This window comes from Protopterus annectens, chromosome 15.part0 (assembly GCF_019279795.1).
Source record: "Protopterus annectens isolate FY-2018-M chromosome 15.part0, PAN1.0, whole genome shotgun sequence".
Classification (NCBI taxonomy): Eukaryota; Metazoa; Chordata; order Ceratodontiformes; family Protopteridae; genus Protopterus; species Protopterus annectens.
The window spans coordinates 266,090,509-266,110,190 of record NC_056749.1 but is presented as its reverse complement, the minus strand read 5'-3'; the positions used below and the strand labels follow the sequence as shown (position 1 = coordinate 266,110,190).

Sequence of the window (19,682 nt, the reverse complement as noted above, 5' to 3'; positions counted from 1 at the left end):
AGGTTCATAGGTAAGTACTAGGCTGTCTGTCCAAAGGCATTTCTAAGCCTAGCCAGAATGTGTTGGCTTTCGCCACCCCCTTAGATTAGTTCCCTGTGCCTCTGTCCAGCAGAGCCATTAGTTCCCTGCGCCACTGTCCAGCAGAGCCAGTGCAGTGATCCCTGGGGTAAATTTTCTGTTTCGCATCCACCCGTCAAGGTTTTTCTTGGAGTGTTAGTGAGGGGCTCTGCCTGATGTATATTGGAATCCTGTTCAAAAGCATGGGGAGTCCCTGGGATAGGAATCTATCCCTCCAGCATGTCCTATTTATCGTTGTGGTGAGGTTTATATCTCTAGAGTGTGTGGCTCTCCAGGATTTGTTTTTTTTTTTTAGGTGGAGCATGTCCATCAATTCTGGGTTGGACATGCCTTGTATGTCAGGCAGAGATCACCTCTGAGTAAGCGGTATGCAACCGAGTACAGCTGGAGTTTCTTGAGTCCGGTTGCATAGGGCATCTGTTTGAGGCCAGTAATCCTCTTGGTGAGGTACTTTTGTGGTCTTTCCAGCTGTTGCAGGTGTCTTGTAAGGTACATCCCAAATGGGGCATTGTATTATATGATGGGTCTAATGAGTGATGAGTAGAGAGGCACAATAACCTCTTTTGTTCTAGATGTGAACCCTTTTGTGATTAGGTGGGCCACATAGAAGGATTTTCTAACCACCTTGGCAATATGATTATCAAAGGAGAGATTACTATCTACTTGGGTCCCCAGATCCCTTATTACGTTTTCTGTATTTAGGGGACTACCACCTATGTGGTAGTTCGTGGGTACTTTATTTTTTCCAAAGGGGATGACTATGCACTTTTTGGCTTTTAGTTTGAGGCCATGATTTTGACATTAGGTATCTGTCTTAGTGAGACCCTTCTGGAGGGTGTCTGTATCAGCCGGAGAATCAGTTATGGCCCCTAGTTTGCAGTTGTCTGCGAACTTGGTCAGCCATAGTCCTCCTATGCTTGCCTGTACCTCTGAGAAGTATATACTGAACAGGAAGGGTCCTAGGACTGAGCCCTGGAGGATGCCACTTGTAACTGGTTTAGAGTCGGATGTAGAGCCTGCAACTCTTACCATGTGGGTTCTATCCATGAGCCAGTTGGCAACTCATCTCGTGATGTAGGGGCTTATGTTCAAGCTGGTGAGCTTGTCTATAATACTAGAATAGGGAATGGTGTCAAAAGCCTTTGCGTGGTCTAGGTAGGCTGTGTGTACCTCCTTTCCCTCGTCTAATGCCTTGGTAACTCTCTCAAAGAAGTCCACCGGGTTTAGGAGGCATGATCTGCCCTTAACAAAGCCAAACTGGGTAGGGTCCAAGGTTTGGAGGTTCCCAATGTCTCTGTTAATGAGTTCCATGATGATGCGCTCCATAGCCTTGCAGAACAGGCTAGTCACGCTTATAGGGCAATAGTTCCACGGTCCGTTGTGGCTCCACCTTTGTGGAGTGGGATAACTCGCTGTGTGCCACTCTGTGGGTATGTAGCCTGTAGAGAGGTTGAGTCTGAGCAGTGTGTTTAGGTGAGGGGTTAGTTCATTTTGGAGCTCTTGTAAGACACAGCCTGGGACACCATCCGGTCCCATTGAAGCTGTGTTTTTAGCTTTGGATAGGGCTGTTTTAACCTGTGTGTCGGTGATTGACAGGGCCCTACATTCTTCTGGTATGGTTATGGGCCCTTTAGGGGGTGAAGTTTGCACTAAACCTGTCTTCCAGAATGTTGGCAATGTCAGTCAGTTCATTGTATTTTCTGCCATTCTGCACTAACTCAGAGCAGATCTGAGAGTTTCCACTTAGGTTCTTGACATAGCTAAAGAATGCTTTGTGATTATCTTTGCAGTCATTGGCATTTTTTCTTTTGAAACTAGCCTTGGATAATTTAATGAGGGATCGTAGTTTCTTGCTGATACTGATCAGGGATGTGTTTCCTCCTTGGGATTTTACTATTTTCTGTACTAGTTTCTAGCTTGTTTATGGCAGGGGTCCACCAGACTGGTTTCCTTTTCTTGGAGGAGTGAGTCTTGGTTTTACTCGGGATAGCACGATCCATGCATTTCTGCAGATTCTCATAGAGTGCCTTTGTAAAGGTTTCAGCAACTTGGACAGCATTGTCCTTTAGCATGTAAGATGCTAAATGTGTATTGGAAATTGTAAGTGCATGTATATTGGAAATGTTTTTGGAAGAATTAAATATGCCAAGGTTAGAAGTAGATGAGGCTCAGTTACTAACAGGATGGGAAGAGATGAGATAAAAATGGCTATGTATAAACAGTCTGCAGAAAAGTTCCTAGGAATAGTTGGTATTTCTGAAGAAGTTTGGAAGCTAGGAGGGAAAAAACTGATAAAGAACTGGAAGGTTTTGTTTAACAAAAGAGAAGTACCAGTATCCTGGAAGAAGGCGGTGGGAATGGTAATACCTAAAAGGGTAAAGATCCATTGGATCCAGCTTAATACAAGCCCATTTCGATACTAAGTCATGATTATAAAGTGTTTGTTTATAATGGCTAAAAGAATGGCAAAAGTGATACCAAAATTGATAAATTTGGATCAGTGTGGTTTTGTGCAGGGGGGGCAAACATCTGACAGTATTAACAGAATATTGATGATCCAGAGGAAAGTAGAATGTAAGAAAGTACCACTGCTATTGATGGGTCTTTATGCAGACAGAGCATTTGACAGAGTAGACTGGGACTTCATGAGCAGGGCAATGGAAGCATTTGCTTACCCTGGTACAATTATAAGGTTGATTAGAAGTATATATGAGGGATCATAGATGAAAATTAAAGTGGGTGGGGTCATCTCTGATAACTTCTGCTTCAGTAGAGGAACCAGGCAAGGTTGTTCCCTTTCCACTTTGTTGTTTGCATTATATTTATAACCACTGGCAAAGAAAATAAGGGACTCAAGAAATTCAAGGATATAATTGGTATGGTAGTCAGGGAAAAGCTGGCTCTATTTGCAGATATTATTTTATACATGACAAAAACAGAATGGGACATTACAGTGTTGTGGAACATTTTAAGACTGTTTCAAATTTTCTCTGGATACCAAATTAATGAAGCTAAAACAAAGGTAATAGCAGTAAATTATGTACCCCCACACAAATTGGTTCAATGATATCCATATTTATGGGGACATGATAAAATGGAGTATTTAGAAGTATGGATTAGAAATGACTGTTGTGGCAGCTAAGGATATGTGGGACGAGTCTAAACGAAGATAATACAAAAATTGAGAAACTAGAAGCTTTATTATATGGATATAGATACTAAGATAAAAGTAATTAAAATGTTTTTAGTCCATTTAGTTTTATACACAGGTTAAGTATATTTGTAAAAAAAACAGAGGAGAAGCTGTGTCTTTACATAGCAATTAAAAAAAGAGAGAGTTGAAATATTCTTTCTGGGAAGGGAAGGGAAGACAACAAGGGTCAAGTGGGATACGCTGATTCTTATAATAGAACAAGGCGGAATAGGAATACCCAATTTGAGGGGGGTATTTTAGAGCAACAGAGTTAAGGCTCTTATATGTAGCACAAGCAGAAAACTATAATTCAAAGTGGAAAGGAATGATGATGATATTGGGGGAAACTCAAGAAATAAGGAGAGATTGAGATTTTGGATGTAGACTCTTTTAAGGAGAGCAACAAAAATCATGCAGAGTATTAAATTCATAAAATAGCAGGGAGTATTCAAAGAACTAAACTAGGACGAGAATAGAGAAAAGAAAATTTGCTGATAGGGATGACTGTGGTTATGGATGGGTGTATATCATATTGTCGAATGCTTAATTGAGCGAATCGCTATTCATTGAACCCAATTAAGCAAAAGCTCAGTTAAGCAAATGACAATTTCAGCAAAAACTTTCCCATGCAAAATAATCATGGGGCCAGCTTCTGACTGTAACAAAGACAAAATGTAGAAGTCTGCAAAGTGGGGGTCTGTGCGCACCCCTCCCTAGTATGTGTGGAGCTTCCCCCACCAGACGCCCCCCCTAACTAACTACTAACTATACCAACTCCAAGATCGCAGTACAGTGGGGATAAGGGCAAATTCCGAATAACGGCCAGCCACAGCCTTTCCCTGGGAACGTTTTTGCTGAAATTGTTGTTCGTTTAATTGAGCTTTCCCTGAATAGGGTTAATTGAATAGCGATTTGCTCAATTAAGTATTTGACAAACTGAAGTTGACCTGGTTAGGGATATAGATCATAAGCAAGAGGGGGCTGGAATTTATTTGAGAAAGCTGGCAAAGGAACCAAGGTATTGGGAGCAAATAACTAGAAAGGTAATAGAATGGGAAAAGGCCAAAATTTTCTTTGGACTGCAGGTTAGAGATTGCCTTCCCTATCTAGGATTGCGATCCAAGTATAGGCAAGGAGGTCCTAAATGAAAAACTAGCACTGGTAGAGTTTTTAATAGAATCCAGAACAGAAGCTGCCACTAAAAAGGGAATAATTAGTATAGAGTATAAAATATTGCATGATAATTATAAGAATCAATCGGAGGAGCTTAGAAAGGATTGGGAAGCGAGATTTGATAAGCAATTCAAAAAGAGACAATGGGGGGATATATGTATGTCTCCCAAATATGCAACAAAGTCTAGAAGATTTAGGATCTTTGCCTGGAAGTGTTTACATAGATATTTTTATACCTCAAGTAGACTCCAAAGAATTTTTTCAGGTGGACAGCAAATGTTAGAGTTGTGACTGGTAAGAAAGACTTGGCTGGGAACATATTTTTTCAGAGTATAATGAGCTAGTAGACTTTAGGGATTCCCTGCGAACCACTCTGTCGGAGATGTTGGGTGAGTGGATTGGATTGACTGGGGAGATGATTTCTGGAGCTATTATACAGAATCAGAATTGCCTAGATGTAGCAACGCTTTGCTGAGTCTAATTATGGTGCTGCCAAAAAAGCAATTACTAGAAAATGGAAATCAAAGTCTAGACCAACTTTACTAGAAGTAGTGAATATAGTAACAGAGATACAACAACTACAATTGGGATCTAAAAGGGACAGAGCAAACTACATAGAAAAAGATGTGAATTGTGGGAACAATATATGCAGAGAAGGAATGAGGTTTAAGAAGCAGGATTTGAACGAGCCATATAATGCTTAACTGACAATGACTGGATAGATTGTAAGTGATGTATAATGTTTGCAACTACAGTTGTGGTGTCTGTGATGTATAATGTTTGCAACTAAAGTGGTGTCAATGTTTGTTTTTCATTTGTATAAATGTAAGATTGCCTATGTCATATGTGATAATTTAATAAAGATGTTTATTGAAAAAAAATAGCCTTCCCTGCAGCCTTAATACATTTAGTAAAACATTCATACCTCTCAACTGTCTAGATTTTCGCAGAATGTCCAGATTTTTGTCTTATATTTTTTGGTATGTTCCTCATAAAATGTATGTTTTTTTTGGCAAATCACCGAGGATTGAAGTCACTAAATAATGACATACATTTGAGTTTTGGACTTTGCGTTAGCTTGCATTTTGTGAAGGAAACAAATTCTGTTATGCTAGCAACTAAGTTTATAAGAGCAATATTTAAATGCTGTCTTTATTTGTGGGCCTTTGTTTCCCCATTATTTTAGTCTTTCTCCAGATTTCTTACTGTAAGAGGTTGAGAGGTATGAAAACGGTGCATAATTTAGTTTTATTTAAAGGTAGCCCATTCACTTTTTGGAGGTCTATAAGTTAACATTTTCTATAAGCATGCAGGCTGTTTCTCACATCTGAAAGGGGAACAAAGATAAAGGAACAGACAATAATCTGTGTAAATGGGAACATAGGCTGTAACGTGCATTGGCATTTAGATCAGGTTATGCTTGTGAATTCGGGCAGTTCCTATCTGCAGGATTAAATTTCATTTGTTGAAAATGTACATGATTTTCTTTGGTCTGAGTTAATATCGAATGGGGATATTCACAAAGTGTATTTGTTTTTTTGTTTGAAGGTTCTCATTAAAGCAACAAGTCATGAAAACTGTGACTCAAATTGAGATGAGAAGAAACAGGTGTAGAAAAGATCAACGTGCTAAACATTAGTGTGTGTATGTTAGGTAAAAGTTGAAAATAGCCATTCAAAAATTTGTCAAGTGTAATGGGTGGGAAGAATAGGTTCTTATCATAATGACCTTACAGGTATAGACAAAAAGGAAAGAGTATTGAAATATATTAAGAAATGAAGAGTGTACCTAGCAATGTTGCAGAAGACACATTTGGAAATAAATGAGCATGTAAATTTGATAAAGGGCTGTAACTAAATTAAGATAGTACAGTTATCTGAGATTGAATCTAACAGCAGAAATTGCCTCCATTCCTACCTTTTTTGTAGTTCCTTATAAGGGTTGTTGAAATTGTTTTCTGCTACCCTTCTGGGCAGTTGCCTGAACTCTGCTTATTTATTCCCTGCCTGACAAGAGCCAGTCACATTTGTTATCCAGGCAGCCATTGGGGGATTTTTGTTGTTGTTCTTTATCATCTTCTGCATGGTCTGACAACAGTCAGGAAAGGACTTAAACTGGATGCTGCATGGGCCATCTCCAATGTCCACAAGTGATGTCGCTCCATAGGCAGTCCTCACCTTGAATGGACGAATGTTATGAGGTCCCAAGTCTTCACCAGAGGTTGATTAGAAAAAAATGTATCCTGCAGCATGCCCGTCAACCTCTTCCACTGGAGTGGGTAGCAGTCACACCTTCTTAACTCCTCTCCACCCTTAGCTGGCTCTTCAGTGCGTAGAATGTTACTTGAACAGGAGTCGGCTGGGTCATCGTCAGAGCTCCATCTTTCAACTCCATGAAGCCAGCTCAGTATCAGTACCTCCTGTGTTGTGAGATCGTCATTATCCTGTACAGGAAGAGGAAGTTGGTTACAGAAAAAAATAGCTATCCCAATGCAGCTTAACTAGTAATTAAACTCAAATGGTGTAATTTATTGTTATTGACCTTTCCCTTGAAAGTGTAGTGTTATGACTGGTCATACAACTGTACAATTAGCATCTTAACAAAACTGTGCTTTTTTTATCTTTTTTATATGCTTTTTGCTGCTGCACCTGCAGATCATCGATTCTCCTCCTGTCAGCTATACTCATTTTCCCCCTGTCCTGGGTATTCCTGGTTGAGGTTGAGAGCCAGTCAGGGAACTTTTTCTTACAGACAGCCTCAGTACCTGTTTATACTCTCACAAACATTCCAGCAGTGAGATCTTATTTAGTGTAACAATGACCTTCCCTTGAGCAAGGGGACAAATGACTTGCATCATCTCAGGGGTTAGTATGCCCTCCTTATGCAAAATGTATGCTTCTATATACCCACAGTGAGAGTCACCATGTCTGCAGCATTATGGCCAACCGCCCATGCTGAGCCATCATCCTTTGTATCGCCACCCCATCTGCAAGAAATTGTTGCATTGGTAGGTCCCAGTGCCCCCTCCCCAGCCTTGGACATGCACAACAATCTTCCCTATACTAATTCCATGAGGTGCCCTAGTTGTTGATTGAGCTTGGATCATCTGGGCTGTAATCAGGTCTTTATCACTCTTGCAAAACTTTTCTGTCTTTTCAATGAGATTTGTGGCAGTATGTTTTGAAAAGTGTTCCTTGCCGTCATTAGCAAGAGTTTTATATCTGATAACATTTGCACATTTTTTGAAAGATAATAACTGCATGTAAACTTTAATTTTTCTTTGTGTTTCCTAGCTTCTCAAGAAGATGACAGACCGTGGTTCTCGATTTTCCCTATTGACAATGAGGAGTTAGTTTATGGACGTTGGGAAGACAATATTATCTGGGATGATGAAGCAATGGACAAAATCCTTGACCCACCAGTTCTTTTGTTGGACCCTAATGATGAGAACTTAATTCTTGGTATGTTATTTTAACTTCTGACATTATGTTCATTCAGCTTTGATGACTAATATTGCTGTATTTTATTTTTTATAATCCCTCACCTTGAGCACAGAAAACATGTACCTAGCAATGAACATGAAATTGAATCTGTGTGTGTTGATATATTTTAAATATGGTATCTTGTTTGTTACTGACAGAATTGGTTGATTGAGTACAATTTATTGGAAACAAATGCTTGTTGGCTATACCAAAGGCGTTTGTTAAGAGCAGAAAGTTATTTTGTGACTGTAGCTTGTGCATTCTTTAGCATTGTGGAATTCCAGAATACTTTTTGTTAGCATTATTTTCTCACCATGAAAATTCAGTCTTCCACATATAAATGTTTCTTTTTGCAGTTGAACATTTAAATGTGAATCATCCATGTTTTAGTAATGTTCTACTCTTTAAAAGATCAAGAGTCCTTCAGATTGTTTTTAATGTAGATCTGGATCAACATGTAGTTGTTGCTTTCTTATTTTATTTTCACATCTTGGATTCATTTTGAATGTTGCAGTTGCAAGTAAAAGTTCCAAACTTTTTCTGAACTGAATATATGAAGTAGAGGGGTAGTTTAGCTGAACCTCACAGTATTAATTTTAGTTTGTTTCACATCTGTAATTGTGTAGAGCATTATATAATTGCAGCATGGCACTCAGGTTTTTCTTGAAGATTTACTCACTTAGGTGGTGGAGTATATTCTATGAGGTGTGGAGAAATCCTCACGAGAACACATGAATTCTGAAGTTGCTTTGTTTCATGTTTGAATCTGTTGTAGACAGACTGCAACAAAAGACAGATCTTCAATTACCCATGCACAAGCTGCTGAGGTGCATAGTGTTATAAATCACTAACTGGTGCCAGGCTGGCCAAAATTTTTGCATTGCTTGCCTTCCATGAAAGTAGTTTTTTTTTTCTAGAACAGAATTATCACAACAGTTGCTTGACTTTTAGAATGAAGCATGTGCTCTGTGGGATGAATATTTATAATTGATCTCTTTGGCGAACTGTATTTTTAGTTAATTTCTGTTGTAGATGACCCCCTTGACTCCTAATTTGCTAGTTCCAAAGGGACAGAAGGTTAAGGGGTACCAGCCACCCTTAAAAATGCTTCACAAATGTATGTTGTGCTGTTTTATGGGAGTAGGTAAAGGTATGTAATACCCCTGTCTGTACTCTTTTATTTTAGAAGGTAATTTCCTCTTGATTCTGTAGTGGTACTACAATTTCAACTGTTCATTCCATGTGACATCTGTAGAATTAGTTGTATTTAGTTAGTTGTTAACTGCAGTATCAGTGTTTTTCCTTTATGTCTGTACAGAACCTTTTATGCAGCTGTTAGTGTCCTAGCACCACACATATGTGCTGTGTTTTGAAATGCCCACTAGCTTGCTGCATGTTTTTGGTCTAGCTAGCCAGGCAACAGAATTTTTGTTGTAATCAAGGAGGACACTTTAAACAAGTGTGTCTTTGTAAAAATGTGATGGCTTAGATGTTATCACTTATGTTCCTGCTTACATTTAGGATCATAATTAGTCCAGTTTGTTTTTAAATGTGTGGAGAAACAAAGGATGACTCCAAACAACCATGGCCAAGGATCCAGCAGTTTAATAAAAACTCTGTTTAAAAAACATGGTTAGCACTATCGGAACAAGATTCCTTCTTCAGACCATAAAAACAAATTAAAACAAACTGGAATTGGGATCTGTAGAAGAGGGAAGGAGCAAAATGCATAGGAAAAAATGTGAATTGTGGGAACAATATACGCAGAGCAGGATCGAAGTTTAAGAGGCAGGGATATGAATGAGCTATATATTGCTTAACTGACAATGACTGTTTGGTTTATAAGTGATGTGTAATGTTTGCAGCTACAGTTGTTTCAGTGGTGTCTGTGATGTCAACTGTTTGCAACTACAGTGATATCATTGTGTATGTTTTTCATTTATATAAATGTAAGATTGCCTTTGTCATATGTGTAAATTTAATAAAGATGTTTGGAATAAAAAAAAAAAAAAAAGTCAGCACCAAAATTAGTGAATAAATCAGAGAATATAATGCATCAGTAACATTTGTGAAACCTGGTTTTGCAATAAAAAGTGTCTGAGAAAGGCTGGACTTTTGTTGACTTTGTTAAACCTGTAAAGGGGAAAAAAGTAGCTAAGTAATTAATTTTTGTTTGTGTTAGAATTTCTGTACAGTTTGACATATTGTAAACTGCATGTTACATTACATATAAAGCAGTTTTGTATAGTGTGCAGCCAGGGTATTATTAGCATCAGGGAAGGATTTTCAGTAACTGTTGTATGTATAAAAGATGTTAAAACAAACATAACCTTTGTATATTTTAAATATATTAAACAAGTATTTTTTAATTGCAAAAATATGAGCTTTACAGTATAAGAAAGAGAAGAAAGGCTGGACAGAAGCAAGTTTATGCTCATATGCTGTGATCTTGAACTTCTGGGGTGGGGTGTAAATGTACACTGATGATATTATACGCAGAATTAAGATAATTTCCTATGTTTTTATTAGATTATTGTCCTTGGCTTAAGGTATAAACCAGTGTTTTTCCTAAGAAAATAAGCTTGGAAAATATGAAAAAATGAACGCCATGAGAAAAGATTCTTGCATCTGCAAAGAGATTCAGTTTTTCCAGTGGGAGACCATAAGTTTGCCACTGAAGGCAGTTGGCCATGGGAATTATGAATATTCTGTTCTTAGTGAAATTTACCAAGATTCCTTTTGTATATCTGCAAAGTTATCATTTGATTTTTTCATTCCTGGCTACTTTTACATGATACAAGCTGTCTGCAGGTACAAGGAATTAAATTTTAGAGTTCTGAGCATTCTTTGCTTTAGAAAATGCAAAATTTAAAGGTACAAAGCTAAGCACTTCAGTTTAAAATAATGTTTGAAGTTATGGATAGTGAATGACAGCCTCCTCAGCAGCTTTAATACTTTAATGCATTTAATAGAACAGCACACAATTTAGTTTTATTTAAAGGTAGCCAGTACACTTTTTCTTGGGGATAAAAGTTAATATTTTCTAAAAGTGTACAAGCTGTTTTTCACTTCTGTAATGGGGAGAGGGATAAGAAAAAAACAGATAGCAATCACTGTAAGTGGGAACACTTGCTATAACATGGACTTCAGCGTGGGTAACCTTAATTTTAGATTAGGTAATGCCTTTGGGTGCAGCTGTCAATTAGGGGCATTTTTGTTCCTGTCTGGAGGATTAAACTTCATTTGCTGAAAATTTACTTTGCTTTCTGTGCTTGCTCTAAATTACCAGAGGTGTTCTGAAAAGGTATTTAGTTTTTTGTTTGAGGATTTCATTAAAGATTAGGTGCAAAGTTTTTTAACCATTTATTTTGTTATAATTATATGCACGGTTTGTAAAGTAGGCTTTATTATTTTAAAATGTATAGTTTTACTTCAGTTACTACAGCAGACCTGAACTTATTTATTAAGTTTAATAAACTGGTGTTTCTATATACTGTGTGCTGAACAAATGTCCAATTACTTCTTGATTCCATGTCATTCAACTTTGCATTCTGATGTTGCAGTAATACATATAAGTCTGCTAAACTAACTAAAGTAGAATAACTACACATTTTAGAATTATAAAGCCCGCTTTACAAGATGAGAGTATGATATTAACAGAAGGAAATTGTTAAAAAATCCTTTGCACTTGCTATTTAAACCAAGACCCTTTTTTCATTGAAAAGAAGAGAATGAAAATTAATTCATACTGCAAAGTATAACTTGAAGGAAATGTCTTTAATTATGTGACCTTTTGGAATGTGGGTGCGATAATAAGTACCGAAATTTTCAAGCAAGTTAAGTTGCAGTGGGTGCAGCTTGTGCCCCTATTTATGCAAATTTAGTGCTGTTTAACTTGGGAGAGACGTTTTGTGCTCAAGTCACTGTTTTCCAGTTGCTGTAAATTGTACTTAAGGTATTTGTATGATATGTTCATTTTATGGGATCTGCTAGAATATGAAATTGTGAACTTTATTGAATATTTAAACAAATCAACTGGTTTCTTTAGGTTTACATCCAGTTTTAATAAATATAAGATGAACTACTTAGACATCATGATTGTATTATTTATTAGAGGTTTTACTTCAGCCATTTACAGGAAACCAACCTTTAGCAACTGATGTATGCACTTTGAAAGCTTCCACCTCTTAAGTTACAGGAAAAGTGCATTAGAGTGGCTAGGATGACTTCCCCATTTGATGAAGTGAAAAAGGAAATTGAGAAACTCATTCTCATCATTGTGGAAAGAGGTTACCCCCAGGATCTCACTGTTAATATTGCTGTAGAGGATGTCCTTCAAGAATGCAACTGCAGTCATAACATGAGGGTTGTCCTGCCTCAGGCAGCCCTCGGTCGGCCGGATTCCAAAGTCTGTGTCCGACGTCGGCTGATGTCGCATTTCTCTCCGACGTCAGAGCGGCTGGAGTACATAAGCATCAGCCGACGCCATTTTCTTCAGTCTTTCTTGCCGTGCGGTGCCCGAAGCAGAAGCAGTTCGCAAGTGCCGGTCGGTCAGCTCCTGTATTCTACCATACCGAAGTCATCAAAAAAGCTAAGTACCCCATTGGGGACCTTTTCTTGCCTCAGCCGATGTCAGAAATTACTGAAAAAGTTAACAATTGTCTTTTTTGTGGTAAACAAATACCTCATAAGGATTTCCACTCTTACTGCCTCCCTTGCCTGGGTCCAGACCACGACGTCTCGGCCTGTGTAGCCTGTGCTCGCTTCAACAAGCGCACTCTCAGGCGCCGGGCGGAGTTCGCTGAAGATTTTTTCGGCGATAAATTTGCCTACACCATGCCGTCGGATCTTCCGACATCGCAAACTCCCAAAAAGCGAAAAGACCGGGACCGACATCCTCGGCCTGCGTCTACCACCGACTCCACGCCAAAACCTAGCGCGAGTGCTCCGGTTCCCTCTGAGACGGTCTCTCCACCGCTCCGAACTGAAGACACCGCATTACCGACGACTCCGATTCCAGACATTACTCCGACGCCAGTTATAGACTTTCCTCCGGATACCGAAACCGAGGAAATGCCCGAGACCATTGCTGTAGACAAGGTCACTCCTGCACGTGGAGCTGCCAGGCCTCCTATGGCCATGTCTATTAAAGCCTACACTAGGGCTAAGGCAGCCAGCAAAACAAAGCATATTACTTCTAAATCCTTACCTCAGCCGACTCCGGAGACACAAATTATGTCCATGGCTGCTCATTTAATTTCCATGATTAGAGGTTCACAGGCCCATCCTGAGAGAGCATCCCAGCCTCCTCCTGATAAAAGGCCCCTGGTTGAACCCTCTGACCCTACTCCTTCAGATGAAGACTCTGAGGGCTCTACCCTCTCTGATAGCCAGGAAGAGCTCTTCCAGACCTATGAGGACTCGGATGCAGAAGATTCCATCCCTTCGGCCTCCCCTCCTGAGGATATTTCTTTTGGGGAAGTTCTGCACACCATGAGGGAACATTTCAAGTGGCAGGGTCAGGAATATTCTGATTCTAGGAAACGCCTTAGGACTTTCCTTAAGAAGCCTCAGCACAGGCCCTTAGCTATTCCTCCTGTACTTGATGTTCTGGATGACTTGTATTCTGACTCTAGTGCTACCCCTGATTCTCTTCCTCCTGCTCCAGCCAAGCCAGACAGGTATTACAGGGTCCCAGAAACTCATTCCCATTTATTCAGGGCCCATACTGCTGATTTGGAAACTATTTCACAGGGGCGTAAAGGAGTTTCAGCCTCCACCTCAAAAAATCCTTTGCCCTCCAACAGGGAAGCAAGGTCATTAGAGAGATGGGGCAAAAAGGTTTACACATCCACTACCTTATCTATGAGAGCTTTAAATTGCCTTTTTCATATGTTACAATATCAGGATTATCTTTTAGAAGATTTACAAAAAACATTAGCTTCTCCTGATCCTTTAGACAGGAAGACTTTGCAGGAAGCTGTACATAACACTCAGCAAGTAAGCAATCACTTCCTGCAGTGTGGATATGATGCACTGGAAGCTTCATGTAGGGCAGCTATGACGGGCAGTGATTCGTAGACATGCTTGGTTAAAAGATCAACCTCTACCAGATCATGTAAAAGCAAAACTTCTGGATGCACATTTGGAAAAGAACAAGCTTTTTGGTGCAAATGCTAAGGATGTGTTAAAGACCATCGAAGAAAAAGCAAAATCAGTTCAGACGGTGAAAGATTTCCTCCAGGTTCAACCCCCCAGATTCAGTAGGAATTGGCCTTCAAAAAACTGGTCCTTTCCTAATCCAGAAAAGTTTCAAAGGGGTAAGAACAGACGTGGCCGAGGAAGAGGCCAATACAGAGGCCCTTACAGGGGACGACAATGGCAGCCAGGAAATCAAAGAAGTGACGCAGGGGTTTCACCTGCCCAACAACCACAAACTCAATGACTTTCCTCTACTACCGCCTACCAGGGAACAACTAGAACCTCCCTTGGGCGGGAAATTATCTCTGTTTGCAGAAAACTGGCACAGACTGACAAAGGACAAATGGATTTTGGACATTATAGACCGAGGGTACAGGTTCCATTTTCATACCTTACCAAGAAAACAAGGCATGCCAAACCTACCACAAAATCAAAGGGCAGAGGCTATCAAGCAAATCACTCTGCTGACTCGAATGAAAGCAATAGAAAGAGTTCCACAACAAGAACAAGAACAGGGGTTTTACTCAAGACTGTTCCTTGTTCCAAGAAAAGAATCTCAGTGGAGACCAATACTGGACTTGTCCGCATTAAACACCTTTCTCATAGTACCAAAGTTCAAAATGCTGACTCTACAGCAACTCCTTCCCATGCTGAGCAAGGAGTCGTGGCTGATTACTCTGGACCTCAAGGAGGCATACCTGCATGTCCCTATCAGACACAGCTGCAGAAGATACCTCAGTTTTCTTGCAAGGCCAGAGCATTATCAATTCTCAGCATTGCCATTTGGCTTATCTACTGCGCCCAGAGTATTTACAAAATGCCTGGCTTCAGTAATTGCTCATTGCAGGCTCCAGGGTATACAAATTTACCCGTACCTGGACGACTGCCTCATACAAGCGGACGACAAATTGATGTTGACAAAAAACCTGGATTATGTCATACGATTACTTCAAGCTCTGGGATACACAGTCAACTTCCAAAAGTCAAGACTGCAGCCATCCCAGCAAATAATCTTCTTAGGAGCCAAACTAGACACAGCCTCTCAGATGGCTTACCTGACAGAAGACAAGCAAGAGAAGTTAACTCATTACTTCAAAGGTTTAGCAAAACTCACCCAGATGACTGCAAGGAGATTCCTACAGGCCCTGGGTTACATGGCATCCTGCATTCTACTGGTTCCATTAGCAAAACTACACATGAGAAAGCTTCAATGGTACCTAAAAAGCATTTGGTCTCAACACAGCAACAACTTGGAGACAATCATACCACTCATTCCATGCCTACAAAAGGAATTCCTATGGTGGGCCTCGGTGAGCCAGGAAAACACAGGTATGTCATTCAAAAAACCACAGATAACACAGACCATGACTACAGATGCCTCAGACCTTGGATGGGGGGCGCACATGGAAGGCAGGTGTATACAAGGACAATGGTCTCCAAAGGAAACACATCTGCATATAAACCAAAAGGAAATGCTGGCAGTAATGCATGCCATCGAGGCTTTTCAACACCAACTCCAGCAAGGCCATTTAATGATACGGACAGACAACACCACTGTGATGTGGTACATAAGCAGGGGGGCACCCACTCTTACCCCCTTTGCAGACTGACAATGCAGCTTTAGGAGAAATCACTGAGCCTAAACATCCAGTTACAATCCAAGTTTGTTCCAGGAAAAGACAATGTGTTGGCGGACAGCCTAAGTAGGAATTTCACAGATCCACACGAGTGGAGGTTACATCCGAAGGCCTTCAGACAACTCACTTCGACATGGAGCAAGCCAGAAGTGGACCTATTTGCCTCTCACCTCAACCATCTTCTACCAAAATTTTGCACAAGGACATACCATCCAAAAGCTTGGAAAATAGATGCCCTCTCATTCAACTGGAACTCCCTAGCAGTCTATGCATTCCCACCTCTGCCACTGATGACCTCAGTATTACTAAAGATCAAAGCAGAGAAGCCCAAGGGAATCATAATAGCTCCGGATTGGCCAAGACAGCACTGGTACCCACTACTACGGAACATATGTCACACCAGGAGGTGGGCCCTCCCTCAGTGGCCTCTACTTTTGACTCAACACAATTTCGAAACACTGCATCCAAACCTTCAGACACTGCAGCTAACAGCCTGGGAGATCCCATAAATAACTTCAGCTTATCTCTCTCCAAGGAAGTTCAGCGGATACTAACAGAGGCTCGTAGACCATCCACCAGAAAGGTTTACTTAGCAAAGTGGAAAAGATTCAGGATTCAGCAATTGGAATACCAGCAAGGGACATGATGCATCATTACTGAACATCCCACTTATCTTGGAATATTTGGCAGATATGTTAAAGAACGGCCTCTCATATTCTTCCATAAAGATACATGCATCTACTATTTCAGCTAGATACAACACTGATCCTCCTGTTTTCTCTCACCCCTTACTAAGACAATTCCTCAGGGGAATCAAGAACATTAAGCCACCAAGAAAGGCCCCAGTGCCAGCCTGGGACCTCAAATTTGTCTTAGAAAAACTGACTCTACCTCCTTTTGAGCCAGCAGCTTCAGTTGACTTGCAATTTCTCTCATGGAAGACAGCTTTCCTGTTGGCAATTACCTCAGCAAGAAGGGTTTGAGCTACAGGCCCTAATGGCAATACCACCCTTTATTATTTTCCACAGAGACAGGGTTTCATTAAGGACCAACCCTACTTTTATGCCAAAGGTGGTATCTAGGGTTTCTCTAAATCAAGCCATTCATCTGCCTGCTTTCTTCCCCAATCCTGAGAATAAGGGGAAAGACTTTTGCATACCTTGGACATTCACAGACAACTTCGATACTACCTGGACAGAACCAAGGCCAGTAGGAAGTCTGAACAACTTTTGTAGCTTACGCCCTGCAGTCCAAGGAAAAGCAATTTCAAAACAGACTATTTCTAAATGGATTGGACATTGCATCAGATTCTGTTATTCCTTTCATGGAAAGACTGTTCCAGCCAATGTCAGACCACATTCCACCAGAGCTACAGCCACCTCTACAGCTTATTTAAGAGGGGTGCCTACCAAGGACATTCTAGAAGCTGCTACATGGAGCTCCGTGCATACATTCTCCAAACACTACAATCTCCCTCTATATTCCAGATCCAGAGCAGGCTTTGCTTCGGCAGTCCTGCAGGGTTTGATTGCCACACCATCTCTTTCCTAGAGCATACCTCCTCCCCCAGCTAAGCTATGGTATTCTACCCACATGTTATGACTGCAGTTGCATTCTTGAAGGACATAGTACAGTTTTGTACCTACCATAAATGTAGATGTCCGATAGACATGCAACTGCAGTCGGATTTTCCCTCCCTCCATACCCCTCTATGCCTAGGGTCCACTCCTATCCCTGTTACTCTTAGCTGGGGATATCTGTTATGGTGTATTTGTTTTATTGTTCATTTATTTGTTTGGAATCCTGTTTTTGTCTCCCAAATTGATTACAGCCTTCCTTGGAGGGCACCTGGCATCTGGGGCAAGAAATACTGAAGAAAATGGCTGCTTATGTACTCCAGCCGCTGTGACGTCGGAGAGAAATGCGACATCAGCCGACGTCGGACCCAGACTTTGGAATCCGGCCGACCGAGGGCTGCCTGAGGCAGGACAACCCTCATGTTATGACTGCAGTTGCATGTCTATCGGACATCTACATTTATGGTAGGTACAAAACTGTACTTTTTGCAGAAATAGGGTCAAAATATAAACCACTTTTGGGTCTAGACTTTACAAGTAGGCAGATCAGTTCTGTACCTTGTATCACATAAAAAGCAGCCTTGAACATATCTTTTGAAAGAGCACTGGTCATCCAGTGCAATAAAAGCTCCAATCAGGTTAATATTATTGTGACTAACAGCTGGAACATTTTTAAAACCAATACAACCATGTTTGAAATAGTAGGGTCCCAACCTAGATTTGTTTTTAAGACTACCGTGAACTTTAAAAACATATTAGAAACAAGGGACTAGAGGTTTGGGCCCCAGTAATAATAAAAAAGTCTGTAGTTATAATGGTACCAGGAGAATGTGGTTCCTGCAAGCAGTGCTCACATGTTTTGTTGGAGAAATCAGTGCGTCTGGACAACAGCTTAAATACCAAAATATATTTACAAAAGGGTAATTGTGGGACTTCGGATGGGTGTGGTGTTTATTGCAAAGTGCTCGACTTGTGCTGGTTTCTATGTGGGAAAAACTGAGAGACCTTTCAAGAAAAGAGTACATGAACACAAGGAATCCCAATAACTATCCTTTTAAACACGTTTATATACAATGCTTTTAAGGATCTTAAATTTGCCATATTGGAAGAGGTTGAAATTAATCAGGTTGGGGGGAGGAATGAAAGTAATGTACAAAGAACTGCTTTGGCAATTTAGGTTAAATGCTACTTATTCCACCAGTTTGAATGATATTTTATCAGTAAAATCTGTGGTAAAACGACGTTCTGCTAAACTCTGATTTTTTTATGGGGAATATTTGTCAATATTTATTATTTATCATTTTGCACTCCCATTTTTGACAAACATTTGCTACTGCTATGTTGAAATGCTCATAGTACAGTTTTATTAGAGACATATTTTTGTAGACAAAGTGAGGAATGTCACTGTTTTTCATGGTTTTTACATATTTTATCACACATGCATATCAATGAGTGACTGTTCAATCACTGCAGTTATTTTTAATTTGTTATTTTTATTTATTTATACATTGAATTTGAAAGAAATAGTTGATTCTTGCAATTTTTGATTTGAATAGCTAAGAGCATAAATTTTACAGCAGTGGCACTGGTTTTAATTTTAAATTGTACTCGTTAACAACATGGATTTGTGTCGGCTGTTGATGGCATAAAAGGAAGTGTTGGAAGTTATTTGGTATTCTGCTGATGTACCTGACCAGGGAAGAAAGCACTAAATATTTTTCTGGATTAAACATTTTTGTTTGGACCTGCAATACTTTGCACCCTGTTTGTTTCTGCCTCCGATGCATTACCTCATATTTGGTGTTTGGTTTTGCCTGATATGTCCATTTCTTTCTTGTCTGCTTATTTAGCCTTTTTACTTCATTTCTTTATGTCTTTATTTAGGCATTTATTATTTATAGTATGGTAGCAGGTGGTAGGGGTCAACGTTAAAACATTATTTAGATATTTGCTTATAGTATGACTTAATGCTTGTGCGGGTTATTGTCCACTTCTTTACATGCTTATCTGTTTATCGATGTTCCAAAGCTACCCACTCTGTCTTTTCAGCAAAGAGGATATTCGACAGCTTCGGGATGATGTGTCATGTAAGGTTTTCAGATTCAATTGTATGTTAGGTTACCTGATCCATGTCTGTTATATCTTTTGTCTTCCTCTTAGTTAGTAATAAACACTTTATTGTTATGGTTTTAAATTAAAATTGAATTGAATCTAGATGAACCTGGGTCTGAAGAATCTTTGCCTTCTTTGTAATGCAGACACTATGACCGTCTTCCAAGATGTTGGTACTTCCCCTCAACCCCTTTCTAAAATACTGGTAAAAACTCCCAGATGTTTCCCA

General features: G+C 39.9%; 1 protein-coding gene across 1 annotated transcript in view; it reads left to right on the top strand.

Annotated features, from left to right (window-relative positions):
• Positions 1 to 19,682, top strand: part of TAF1 (TATA-box binding protein associated factor 1) — a 2,792,652-nt gene that overhangs the window by 746,602 nt on the left and 2,026,368 nt on the right. The window contains exon 11 of the mRNA XM_044057257.1: positions 7,738 to 7,905. Coding sequence (XP_043913192.1) covers positions 7,738 to 7,905 — 168 coding nt within the window. The remainder of the gene's footprint in view (positions 1 to 7,737; positions 7,906 to 19,682) is intronic.